Source organism: Podarcis bocagei (assembly GCF_964188305.1).
Source record: "Podarcis bocagei genome assembly, chromosome: 4".
Classification (NCBI taxonomy): Eukaryota; Metazoa; Chordata; class Lepidosauria; order Squamata; family Lacertidae; genus Podarcis; species Podarcis bocagei.
In genome coordinates this window covers 4,158,699-4,172,570 of record NC_138128.1, presented here as the reverse complement: position 1 = coordinate 4,172,570, position 13,872 = coordinate 4,158,699, and the positions used below count along the sequence as shown (strand labels likewise).

Sequence of the window (13,872 nt, the reverse complement as noted above, 5' to 3'; positions counted from 1 at the left end):
CATGCTTGGCCCAGGGGCAGCCAACGTGGTGCTCTCCAGATGCTACGGAACTAGAACTCATCATCGCTGGCCACAGGCGGTGCTGCCTGGGAGTTCAGGTCCACATTCTGGAGGGCACAATGTTGGTTATCATGTTGCAACAATAAATTGGAAAATGGGTGGTATTCTGCAAAGGCCACTCCTCAGCAGAACCATCTACCACAAGCTGTCCTATGAGAAGGATTCCAGAAGAGAGAGGGAGACAGGGAGGTGAGGACCACCTTAGAGCCTTACTCACTTACTCACTATTGTCATTTCATCACCAAGTGCTTGGTGAGGAGTATCCTGAATTCATTTTTTTTTTTGTACGTTGATATTGTTCACTGTAGTTCTAAAAATGTATTTCAGTTTCCCCTAAGACACCTAGGAGGGATTTACATCCTGAAAGTTAGGATATCAGTAACAGTAAATAAATACAAAGAGAAGTTAATGCTGGCTATGTTATGATTTCAAGTATCATTAAACTTATTTCCAAAGCCGTCCAGTGACTTTGAGGGGGTCGAGTTCATGAATTTAAGCCTTCATCAACACAGCAAATGTTATTACTACTGAGTAATGGATAGTTGAGTAATTACTACCGAGCTTGGATAGCTCAGCTGGTTAGAGCGTAGTGCTGATAATGCCAAGGCTGCAAGTTCGATCCCTGTTTGGGACAGCTGCATATTCCTGCATCGCAGGGAGTTGGACTAAATGATTCTCAGGGTCCCTTCCAACTCTACAGTTCTGTGATTCTATGTTGTTTCCCAGATGCCCTTTTCAAGAGACTCAAGGTGATGTACAAATCATATAAAATATGAGAAATCTAATCAGGGGAATAAGCAGCCTGCTTGTTCCTCTGAAAGCGAGTTGTGTCCACCTCCTGCACTTGTTTGCGGGAGGCTCCTAACCCGTCAGCTTGCACTGAGATGGAAGGGCCTTGGCAGCGCTGCGTCGTGCCCGGCCTAGCCATGCCTGCGGACAGCCGTGCCCGCTGTGCTCTGGAGCCAGTCCGGACCCGACTGCAGTGCCCCTCCCAAACCTACCTCCATTGCTCTCGCCTTCAACACATGCATTTGAAGGGAAAACATGCAAACTGTTAGTGTTGAGTATACACTGATGGTGGCAGCACCCTGCTTTCCAGAAATTGGGGGTGGCGAGCACTTAATCACACCTGGAAGCATACAGTGGGGGAGGAGGCTGCAAGTCCACTTTTGTGCAAGCAACAAAAGTGTAAAAGGGCGAGGGGTACGGCTAATTTCATACTGCCTGTTTGTCAGACCTATTTCCATGCATTTTCCCTATACTGGAGTTAACATCATTGTTCAGCGAAAGAAAAAAAGCAGTCTTGGCTGAACAGGCACCATGATGTAATAAGGGAAATGCTGAACAAAAGGCCTTGGTTAGAATTCTACACAATATTCTATTATGTTGTGGGAGAAACTGCCGCCATGTAAGCAAGTGCAATTCAAGAGAGTCAGAAATAGATGCATAAACCATATGATGGAAATGGCTGGAATTGGCCAAATCCCATTCATCGCAGCAGTGATTTGTCAAAAAGAATTAAAATCGGATCGTGCCCTAAATCGACAAACAGGGAAGTATGCATGCCTGAGATAACAAGCTCACTCCAAGTCCTGGGACAGGGCAAGAACGAAATCTAGACCAAGCAAGTCAATTACCCATCCACATCAATCCCACTTTCCGGGCGTTTATGGAAATTTGAACAAGAGGGACAGAAACAGTTTACAACCACAACTATAAGAATGCCTGGAAACAGGGACACAAAACAACAACTTGTGTGCCACATTTGCAACCAACTCACTAGCTTGGTTACTACTGAACAACAATTTTCAAGAGACAGAGGTTTCTCTAGTCAGAAAAGGTCAAATGCTCAGTTTTCCTATTTCCAGCGGCGTAGCGTGGGTTGTCAGCACCCGGGGCAAGGCAAGTAATTTGCGCCCCCTAACCCCTAACCTGCTGCCGCTGCCAGCTTCTTCTTGCTGCTGCCTGGTCTGGTCTGGTGTGGTTCTCTCCCGCGCTCAGCGCTGCGCTGGGCGGCTGCTGCACTGTCCCTCCCCCAGATAGTCCCTCGCTCTCTCTCCGCACCGCACGACTAGCACCCACCCCCTCCACAGTGGGCGGCGACCCAGCGGCTCGGATTCGCACAGCCAGCACTGCAGTGAGAGAGAGTGAGTGAGCCAGGTAGGGGCAGAGAGCTGCGAGTGCGAGCGCCCCCCCCCCAGATGTTGCGCCCGGTGCGGCCGGCCCCCCCTGCACCCCCCACGCTACGCCACTGCCTATTTCTAATCACCAGTTGTCCTTACATGAACTGAGGAACAAGACAAGTAAAGGGACTGGGCTGCAGAACTGTGTGCCCCATCTCTGCTCCAACACGAATTACACGAATTGAGAGCCAGTGTGGTGTAGTGGTTAAGAGCGGTAGTCACGTAATCTGGGAAACCGGGTTTGTGTCTCCGCTCCTCCACATGCAGCTGCTGGGTGACCTTGGGCCAGTCACACTTCTGTGAAGTCTCTCAGCCCCAATCACCTCACAGAGTGTTTGTTGTGGGGGAGGAAGGGAAAGGAGAATGTTAGCCGCTTTGAGACTCCTGAAGGGGAGTGAAAGGCGGGATATCAAATCCAAACTCTTCTTCTTCTTCTTCTTCTTCTTCTTCTTCTTCTTCTTCTTCTTCTTCTTCTTCTTCTTCTCCCACCATTTTAAAGGTTTAATTTGGCATCAACGTTAACCATAGTAAACATTAAGCAGAGTTCTCTCTCAACCACACTTTTGAACCCATTTTCTGGCCTCTGCCTTCCCTGTACTCTCAAGTCACAAATAGGCAAATGCCTGAATGTAATGTCCAGGATGGGAGGGGGGTTGGGGGGGGGTGTCCCTGTTTCACACCTAGGTGAAGTTTCAGTGCTCTTCAGCCAGCAACATGGCTGCACATTATGAAACCTCGAGCACTTAACTGAAGAGAATATAAATGAGCAAATAAACTGAAGGCATGCAAATCATGCAAAGGCAGGCAGAGCAAAACAGGCCAGGAAAGAACATGAAAATGGATTCCAATCGCTATTTTTGAGATACCAACAGAGGAAGGAAATAGCATAAAACATGGAAATGGTGTTACATGAAATGTTCACAACTTTTTTTTTTTTTAAATAGACAATTCATACTTGAGAGATGTAAAAGTACCTCCACTGATTTAAAGAGAGGGGCAAAAACAAAGCGTTTAGTCATGGTTAACTAAACATACTCAACTGGATTACCAGCAGCCATTCAGAGGGCCATGCTCCAAACAACTACAAAAGTAGTTCTTCAGGGGAAATCATGGATGAGTATCTGTGATGTATGGTTTACGCCACAGGGATCCTGCAGCTGGATAGAGAAGGCTGGGTGACATCATGCCTCTTCGAAATCTATGATTCCATGTTATGATACTGAACTGGTTCAGCAAGGAAATGGAAATGCAAAATTTAGATACCATCTCTCGACATAACACCCGGTACTTATTGGAACACTTCTGGGCCTTGTAATAAATGTGTTATCTATATAGCTGATGTGTGGATGACTCCATGAGTAGGCCAGGCAGGAACCTAAGAACCTGCTTAGGTGCTTTCACCCCTTAAAGCTTATTCACACCTTTAATGTTTCCACGAATTGCACCTACCACTTATCTTATGAGTTCCAGGGACTAAATCAGAACAGGAAGTTCAGGAATACATAGCTGTGAACATCAGCTGCAATCCGTTCCAAGGCAGAAGGAAGGAGGCTAAAGTAGCAATTTATACCAAAATTGCTATTATAATTAAGACAGCCATGTTTTATGCTATTTAGGAGTAGTACTAAACTGCCTAATCTCAGCAAACCATAGAAAACATGCTAACTAGGATCTAGGAGGCTGACACATAAACAGGCCATTGCGTGCAGGATTCTTACCACCAGCAAAGCACTATCATCAGTGTGCTGAGACCTTCTGGACGGGAAGGGACACTGGGGATGCGGGAGAGATGGCAACATCAGAAACATGAGACCACCACAAAATATGCAGACAAACACAGACATCTGGAACTGACAAGGTTCTTAATGCAGAAGGCACATGGAGGTAATCAGTAAAGTATAACTGAAACAATGGGGAGAGGGGAAAGAAGCCTATTAGTCTCTTAATGATCTCAGCATTAAAAACATCTGCAACTGATTCAGGAGCTATTTTGCTTTCAGCTGCCGAGTCCAAGAAAGAGCAGGATTTGGTATGCGAATCTTTCCAGTGGAGAACGCTGCAATATTAAGGAAAGAACACACACAGCCTGGGAGGAACTGAAACAAAGATCAAATAAAAAGAACAGAACTATTTGGAAGCAGTCCAGAGTCACAGAAAGCAGACTACTGGAAAACACTTTCCTATGTATTTGTGGTCTATTGTGTTGTGTCTTATGACAGGCTGATCATGAAGTAAAAACTATTTTCCGTTAGCTAAACAAGAAAATTGGCCCTGGTGGTGTATAAAACCTTCTTGTGGGGAAAGACAGATGCCAATGTGAGGGAGGCTGAGAACCAATCAAAATTCTGTTCCAAGGCACCAATATCATCAGCCTTGAGTGCTGGCTACCCTACAAGTATGAAGTTCAACTCTTGCCAACCTGGCGCCTCCAGATGTTTTGAACTACAACTCCCATCAGCCCCAGCCAGCATGGCTGGCTGGATCAGGCCAATGGCTCACCCAGTCCAGCATCCTGTTCTTACAATGACTTGCCAGATGTCCAAATGGGAAGCCCACAAGCAAGACCTGTGCGTCACAGCAGCCCTCTCCCCACTCACTTGGGAGTTCCAGCAACTGGCCATCAGAGGCAGAGGAAGAACACAACCATCATGCCTAGCAGCCACGGATAGCTGTATTCTTCATGAATTTGCCTATTCCTCTTTTAAAGTCATCCAAGTTGGTGGCCATCACTACTTTTTATGGGAGTGAATGCCACAGTTTTAACTACGCGCCGGGTGAAAAAGGACTTTCCTTTGTCTGTCCTGAATCTTCCAACATTCAGTATCAATGGATGTCTACAAATTCTAGTGTTACGAGACGGAGAGGGAATCCTTTCTCTCCTCACTTTCTCGTCACCAGGTATAATTTTATATACCTTTGTCATGTTTTCCCCTTGCTCTAGACTAAGGTAAAGGTAAAGGGACCCCTGACCATTAGGTCCAGTCGTGACCGACTCTGGGGTTGCGGCGCTCATCTCGCTTTACTGGCTGAGGGAGCCGGCATTTGTCCGCAGACAGCTTCCGGGTCATGTGGCCAGCATGACTAAGCCGCTTCTGGTGAACCAGAGCAGCACACGGAAACGCCCTTTACCTTCCCGCTGGAGCGGTACCTATTTATCTACTTGCACTTTGTGCTTTTGAACTGCTAGGTTGGCAGGAGCAGGGACCGAGCAATGGGAGCTCACCCCGTCGCGGGGATTCGAACTGCCAACCTTCTGATCGGCAAGTCCTAGGCTCTGTGGTTTAACCCACAGCGCCACCCGTGTTCTTGCTCTAGACTAAAATGCCCCAAATACTGTGACTCCCCCCCCTTCATTATTTTGGTTGCCCTTTTCTAAATCTTTTCCAGATTTACAGTATCTTTTTAAGATGAGGTGATGGGAGCTGTAGTCCAAAACATATGGAGGGTGCCCAGCGAGCGAAGACTGGTGCAATTGCTAAAACTCAGTGAGCAGAGCATGCTGTGAAGCCAACCTGTGCTCTGACGCAAGTGCACTTGCAGAGAAGAAGCAAGTGTGCAAAAGCAGAGCGTAACTGTTCATTGATGTTAAGCAATGCAAAAAGCCTTGAATCTGGTGGCCAACCCACCAGTTCAATGACAACTTGGAAGTTTGGGATGGATTTAGTTTTTGATTGATGGTGACATGGCTGAAGGACCAGCAGTTCCAAAAGTGCTTTTTAATATTCCCAATATATTATCTGCTCTCACGTCAGCTCTACTGTTTCAAAAAAAGATCTTGTAACAGATATAAATAGGTCTATTTACATACATTTGCCACATTTACAGGACACAGACTACATGGACAAATCCAGTCCAACCAACGTCAAAACAGGGGTGGGGAGAAGGCTTAGAAGGCAAACTCAAGAGACATCTCTCTGCTGTGGCACATTAGTGATCTTTAAACTCTACGCTTACACTTCATTCCTGAACAGATTTAAATCAGATCCAGTGACAAATGGAGTTTTACTCAGTATGTGCACTCATGACTGTAGCCTCTGTAAAAGTGGGACCCCCCATAAAGAGCTTAGGAAATGACAATAAGGCGGTTTATAGCTTTAGTTCTTACCTCGCTATCCAGAGGGCTTTGCTTCTGAGGGCTCTGGGATGCCTTTTGCTTGGAAGAATGAAAAGGAGCAATTTACTAGGGAAAAGCACGCAGGCTCAAGTAAATAGGAAATAAGGTGGCAAGATAGGCAAGAACTGTTCCACGCACATAAGCAGTTCCTAAGCTGAACCATTTTATTGACCTGTGAACAGAACCCACCTGCCTAGGAGAAAGAGGTTAGAGTTGGCATTATGTTTCTTAGGTAACTCAGTTTTGGAACCAAATACATCAGCATTCTCCTAAATCTACTACTGTAAAGCTGGGCTGGTCAACAACTTCTCCATCTCAGTGTGTGTCACTACATTGCATCATAATGACAATAAATCCGTTATAAAAGTATGAAGTTGGAAGACCCCCTTTAAACAAACTCTATCCCAAATCATTCCTGATCTTCACCACTTTCTGTGATACGTTTCTTCCACCTAATGTGCAGCCACCGTCTGATGCAGCTGTGCTGTGCTCTGGGTGAGAGTCCTCTAAGCCCCCCCTCAAAGAGCTCACTGTGTGGAGGGTGATGAAAACCCCAGTGGTGACGAAAGCAATCCAATTTCCAGTAAAACAGAGCAAGCAGCAGGGCCTATCAATAAACAACCTTACACCCTTTCAGAACTATTAGTTCCCCATCAAGTTTCAGAAGACGTAGCCTGTATCTTATTACACGTCTGCTGCCAAACCATGTGACCAGCTGCTAGACTTCTTGAAAACAAAATCTGGGCAAGATTCAGCTCCTGGGTAGGGGTGGTGGCAAACCCTGTATGGATAAATGAATCAGGGGTGGGGCAGAACATGGTGCCAATACCACTTGTCTCCCACCCTCAGTATATGTGGACCTTAACAGCAATGCCAGACTCTGTGCAGCAATTAGAAGAGCATGCAGACTAATTCAGAGTGGTGGAGGGTTCCTATCGTGCTCAGTGTACAGGTGTGTGCATGCACAGCTAGCCATGCTATATTTGACCCCCTACAACTTTCTTCTGGGGTGGGAGAAGGTCTGGCCTTTAAATATATAGTCGCAAGAGAGGGAGTACTGAGGCCACTGTATAACTGGAAGGAATGGGACCACCACCACCTCTCCCTGGAGAATTGCACACTAAACCTGAAAACCTAACTTGACCTACCTTGACAAAGTCGAGGACGGCCTCCCTTTGGATCTGTTTTGTCCTCATCTTCTCCTCCTCGTATTGTAGCGCAGCAAGCTGGGCTTCCCTCCGGGTACGCTCCACTAAATGCTCACGCCTTTTGTGTGGATCTGCATCCAAGTGAGAGACCTGGAAGAACGTTAATTTGGAATGTGCATCAGAAAGAAAGCAACCAGCTACACCAGGGGTCAGCAAACTTTTTCAGCAGGGGGCCGGTCCACTGTCCCTCAGACCTTGTGGGGGGCTGGACTATATTTTGAAAAAATATATGAACGAATTCCTATGCCCCACAAATAACCCAGAGATGCATTTTAAATAAAAGGACACATTCTACTCATGCAAAGACATGCTGACTCCCGGACCGTCTGCAGGCCGGATTTAGGTGATTGGGCCGGATCCAGCCCCCGGGGGCCTTAGCTTGCCTACTCATGAGCTACACACTAAGCAGCACACTTCCCAATGTGCAACACGAATTACCTGATTATGGGTGCCGGACAGCAAAAGAAGACAAGATGAGTCGCCAGAACCTCTGAGGGGGCAAAACAGAACATTGTTGGATACAAAATAAGTATTTCCCCTTCACTGTGCATAATGCTCTAAAAAGATGGTTAACATAATAAAGCTCCTCTTCCTAATTGTCTAAACATTTTCCTTGGGCAACATGCACACAGTGATTAAGCCATAGGAAACAGTAAATGGTCTGTGCAGTCAGTTTTACATAGGATGCCACAGCTGTAGCTTGCTTTTAAAGAAAGCTTATTTGCACAATGGGCCAGACCTGCACTTCATTTTAAATGAGGGGCACCACATATCACTCACAGCCTTACCTTTCTGCTCGATCTAAGCAGTTCCTCAGAAGTTGCTGTCGGTCTCTGTCATGTGTCAAGCTCAGACTTTCAGGTCGTCTTAATTCATCCCCATCTCTGAAAACACAAATACACAGTGGGTGGTAGTGGTAATTGACCCAGAGAAAATGGAAAAAAGAAAATGGAAGAAATGTTACAGCATATGAGTAGACAGAGCAAACCCTTTTAAGAAAATAGTAAAATTAAGATAACCAGGCCTAAAATGTTCATGTTTTAGGGCTAAACAGCAACTAAATTCAATATGGGTAGTAGAGTGCAGAATCAGCTGCCTTGGGCAATGGAATTTTGAAAAGATGAAGAAAGATAGGATTTCTTCAGAAATAAAAACATTCAAACTGAACAAAACCGATGTAGTTAATCACCCTTAACCACAATTATCAGGTTGGGTGAGAGAGAACATAAATGGCAAGATCAAGTTCAGCTCTAAAAGTTTATTTGCACTTTGAATGTATACCACAAAGCATCAAATTTCATTTGGATATCTTGCTTTTAAATTTCTAGTGACATACTCTTTTTTGCTACTCTGAAGAAAATGAGATTCTCTTCTCGGCCTGCATACTAAGCTCCCACTCGAGGCAAAGTGGAGAAACAGATTTATCAAAGCTGACAGATCCTTCACTTTAGCTGCAGCTGATGACATTCTCATTAAATGAACTACATTGTCCTGCGCTCCCCCACTTCACTGAGCACCAGGAAGCGCCAGGGTCAGTCTTCCACAGGGTTTTAGCTCTCTCATGGGGAGAGTGTGCTGGAGACTTGCCGCACTTCGGTGATCTGTAATATCTGCTTATTTACAAAGGATGAGTTGAGGACGGGGGAACAGACCAGGCAAACATCCAGGCGGACAATGGCAATTTGTAAAGCAGCATCAGTTCTCCCCAAAGTGAGCAGCATTCATTAGCAGCGTCCCCACCAGCAGCCAACGAACCGTTTCCTGCTCTCCATCCATGAATCTTTAGTTTGGTTTGGAATATCATGAATAAGGCAGTTTAAGCTGGCATGAATTTAACCAGATCTATATTTATCCTGATAACCAACAATAGAGATTTTGTTAACATAAGCCAGTCTGAGGCAGCATCCCACTCGGATGCCTTGTTCTAATTTAAGCTCCCAGGGTCCCAGGTCAGGCTCATCACCATCATGCCCATTTTTGGCTAGGCAATTAAAAGCTTATCTACCAAGCACACAAACTCTTCAAAAAGCACATTTACTTTGTTTTAGCGGTCCCTGCTACATTTGGATCAGCTATGGAACCGGGAGCAGGGCAGGGGAAACCCTTTTAAAGACTCGGATTTCAAGAAGCGTTATTCTGTAACATCCCATGGTGAATAACAGTCTAGCAGGTTCCTCTTTCTGTTCTGGAAAAAATGGTTCCTTACAAGCTGCAAAGCTTCATTTATGAAGCAACACTGCTTATGCTTAACAAAAACTGGGAGCATTATTGCCATAAATGGTGAACAGTGAAGACTTACTGCTGACACCGATCATGTATTATGTGGGACAAAATACTTCTGCATTCAACAACCCAATAAAAGGATTGTACTATAATCAGTAACACACCATAACCTGGTGCAGACATGATGTTATCAGATTCTTAACCATGGCTATTTGCATATGCCTCTCCTTCTTCTCTTGCGTGTAACCCCCTCCATTTCATAGAATCATAGAATCAGAGTTGGAAGAGACCACAAGGGCCATCGAGTCCAACCCCCTGCCAAGCAGGAAACACCATCAGAACACCATTTCCCTTTTCAGACTCGTAATATGTATACACCGAAAATTAATGGCAACCATCGTTATAACAAATTACTTTTCAACCCCCACTTCTAAGTATGGTGATTGCTAACATAGGTGCAGATGTAACACTGCTATGGAAAGGGAATGGTGGAGGGGAATCGCACGTGTTAGGGGGCAAGGAGTATACAAACCCTCACACTGAGGGGCTCCTGATCTCTCAACCATGGTTACAAGGACAGAAACATTATGTTTGCATTTGGCCCAGTAAGGCAATATATGCAAAGACTCTGGGACCCTGTGCTAAAAATGCAACACTTTGTGACCACAAAACTAAAGAAATGGCACCCAATTTATCAGGTGACATGTTTCCTCACACTGCAGCATGATTCACCTTGCTGATTCCTAAGCTCTGAGCGTATAGAACAAATTTTGTTGTTGTTCAGTCGTTTCGTCGTGTCTGACTCTTCGTGACCCCCTGGACCAGAGCACACCAGGCACCCCTGTCTTCCACTGCCTCCCGCAGCTTGGTCAAACTCATGCTGGTAGCTTTAAGAACACTGTCCAACCATCTCGTCCTCTGTCCTCCCCTTCTCCTTGCACCCTCCATCTTTCCCAACATCAGGGTCTTTTCCAGGGAGTCTTCTCTTCTCATACATCACTACTGGGAAAACCAGAGCTTTAGCTATACGGACCTTTGTTGGCAAGGTGATGTCTCTGCTTTTTAAGATGCTGTCTAGGTTTGTCGTTGATCTTCTCCCAAGAAGCAGGCGTCTTTTAATTTCGTGACTGCTGTCACCATCTGAAGTGATCATGGAGCCCAAGAAAGTAAAATCTCTCACTGCCTCCATTTCTTCCCCTTCTATTTGCCAGGAGGTGATGGGACCAGTGGCCATGATCTTAGGTTTTTTGATGTTGAACTTCAGACCATATTTTGCGCTCTCCTCTTTCACCCTCATTAAGAGGTTCTTTAATTCCTCCTCACTTTCTGCCATCAAGGTTGTGTCATCTGCATATCTGAGGTTGTTGATATTTCTTCCGGCAATCTTAATTCCGGTTTGGGATTCATCCAGCCCAGCCTTTCCCATGATGAATTCTGCATATAAGTTAAATAAACAGGGAGACGATATACAGCCTTGTTGTACTCCTTTCTCAATTTTGAACCAATCAGTTGTTCCATATCCAGTTCTAACTGTAGCTTCTTGACCCACATAGAGATTTCTCAGGAGACAGGTGAGGTGATCGGGCACTCACATTTCTTTTAGAATTTGCCATAGTTTGCTGTGGTTGACACAGTCAAAGGCTTTTGCATAGTCAATGAAGCAGAAGTAGATGTTTTTCTGGAACTCTCTAGCTTTCTCCATAATCCAGCGCATGTTTGCAATTTGGTCTCTGGTTCCTCTGCCCCTTCGAAATCCAGCTTGCACTTCTGGGAGTTCTCGATCCACATACTGCTTAAGCCTGCCTTGTAGAATTTTAAGCATAACCTTGTTGGCGTGTGAAATGAGTGCAATAGTTGGAGCATTCTTTGGCACTGCCCTTCTTTGGGATTGGGATGTAGACTGATCTTCTCCAGTCCTCTGGCCACTGCTGAGTTTTCCAAACATGCTGCCATATTGAGTGTAGCACCTTAACAGCATTATCTTTAATATTTTAAATAGTTCAGCTGGAATATCATCACTTCCACTGGCCTTGTTATTAGCAGTGCTTTCTAAGGCCCATTTGACTTCACTCTCCAGAATGTCTGCCTCAAGGTCAGCAACCACACTACCTGGGGTGTACGAGAAATCCATATCTTTCTGGTATAATTCCTCTGTGTATTCTTGCCACCTCTTCTTGATGTGTTGTTGGAAAAGAGTATTTGTGATGGCCAGCTTGTTCTCTTGACAAAAGTACTCACCTATTATGATGCAAGTATCTTCTGGCATCTTCTGACCTGTGGAATTCCCGGATGGGTGTTGGTTTTACTGGTGACCCCTTAGTGAAGGAAGAAATGAGATACAAAAATAATTATTTCTAGTGCATTGTGGATGGTTCCAAATGTCAGCTCCCTTTGCCAGAGCAAGTCTGCCAATCGCACCAAACTTGAGAATTAGTGGCCTTTTAAGTTGTCCAGATCGAAATTAATCAGTGTGAGAAAAATACTAGACAGGAGGAAGTGAAGCACTGTGCTGTAAGAAACTGGGTTAACTTTTAGTATTTGGTTTTAGTATTTGGTCCTTGTCAGTTTTATAAACCTCAGTGTTGTCTTGTTTAGATTTTCAAATCTGCCAGCTTCAATTCACATGGGGATGAAAAAGAGCTATTTTTAAATGTATTACCCACTTTTCTCATGAGGTACACTACTTAAAAAGGACATGGAATTTCATATGCCGGCAAAATTTCAACAGGTTTGCTAATGCCCCACTCTAGACAAAACAATCAACCATGGCTTAAGGTAATGTGTGAATACCTAAACAGCAGTTAAGGGTTGTCCTAAAGCCAGGATTTGGGTTTGCAAATCATGGCTTGCCCTAAGTACTACATCTGCACAGATTAAATCGTGACCAAGACAGTTTTCCTGCCTCTCTGCTTGCAAGGCGACAAGCAGCTCAAGCTGTTAATTTCCTGAGCACACCCCTTCAAGGATGGGGATTACCTCAGCAAGGAAAACTACAGTTTTGTTCTACTTTTAAACTCCTAACTGGGATTAAAGTAATAAACCACAGTTAGCCCTGACCTTAGTTCAGTGTTGAGCCTATGCTGAACCTAAAGGTGAGGAAATTCCATAATGGCAGTACCACCACTGACCATTGTTAAACTGGTTGTTTGCATCCATCTGTCTCGAGAGACGGTGGAAGAGTCAGCCATCGGAGGTAAAGTCAAGCCGTTGGAGAATTACAGTGCCTGCTGTGGCTGAAGAGAGCTGTTTTATTGCGGCAGGGGCAGATGAAGGCGTCCATTGAATGTAAATTAACCCATTTTCCTAAAGCAAAATCCTTAACTTCCTCCTGTCGAGTATTTTTCTCGCATGAATTAATTTTGATCTAGACATCTTAAAGGCCACTAATTCTCAAACTAACAATCTCGTTTACGGAAACAAAATCTATAAATGACCCATTTGTTCTTAGGTACTATTTTCCAAAATGCTGTTGTAATTTAAAGTGGTTTGAGTTCATACACACACACATTTATTTTTCACTAAGAGCTGGCGCCCCCTCGCTAACTCTGAAGAGAATTCTGGATTTTAGCAGCCTACGGGTCTCCTCCTGAATTATGCCTTGGGCAGCAACGTGATCCTTCTTGTCTCATTACTGGACTTGCGGAACTAATATACGGTCAGAAGAAATATGAGCCACTGCAATTTCAAGAATGGAAATTGGGGGGGAAATATAAAGGACCTTTTTAGCCAACCACTGAACAAATAGCAATTAAGCTGGCCCACAGACATGGCGGTATTATCCCACAGTACACAAAAGCAGCATATTCAGCCCCCGGGGAAACCCCAGTGCACTCAATTGGAAGATCATCCCGGTAATTAAGGAACTGCAAGTCTCACTGCCGCTTAGCCTTAAGAGAATAATGGCGTTTATGTTGGGCCCCCAAGTACATATGCGTGGGATATGAAGTGGAAGACATCACTGGGACAACAATAAGCCAAACAAAAGGCACTTCAACCCAGTTTCGCATTGTAACATATATGTGAAGGCACAGATTGTAATCCGATTGCAGAATGGGCTACTTGTTAAGCAAAGTAGAAGATTATC

At 44.8% G+C, this 13,872-nt stretch overlaps 2 protein-coding genes across 4 annotated transcripts in view; one reads left to right on the top strand and one right to left on the bottom strand.

Moving 5' to 3' along the window:
- RUBCN (rubicon autophagy regulator) overlaps nucleotides 1-13,872 on the top strand; it is a 189,492-nt gene that overhangs the window by 45,802 nt on the left and 129,818 nt on the right. The window lies entirely within an intron of this gene.
- LRCH3 (leucine rich repeats and calponin homology domain containing 3) overlaps nucleotides 1-13,872 on the bottom strand; it is a gene marked incomplete at its 5' end in the record, with an annotated part of 84,247 nt that overhangs the window by 18,582 nt on the left and 51,793 nt on the right. For all 3 annotated transcript variants that reach the window (XR_014007044.1, XM_081190154.1, XM_081190155.1), the window contains 6 exons: nucleotides 3,962-4,015; nucleotides 6,349-6,396; nucleotides 7,506-7,655; nucleotides 8,004-8,055; nucleotides 8,354-8,449; nucleotides 12,027-12,103. Coding sequence is in view for 2 of the 3 variants with exons in the window: in XM_081190154.1 (XP_081046280.1) it covers nucleotides 3,962-4,015; nucleotides 6,349-6,396; nucleotides 7,506-7,655; nucleotides 8,004-8,055; nucleotides 8,354-8,449; nucleotides 12,027-12,103 (477 nt within the window). The remainder of the gene's footprint in view (nucleotides 1-3,961; nucleotides 4,016-6,348; nucleotides 6,397-7,505; nucleotides 7,656-8,003; nucleotides 8,056-8,353; nucleotides 8,450-12,026; nucleotides 12,104-13,872) is intronic.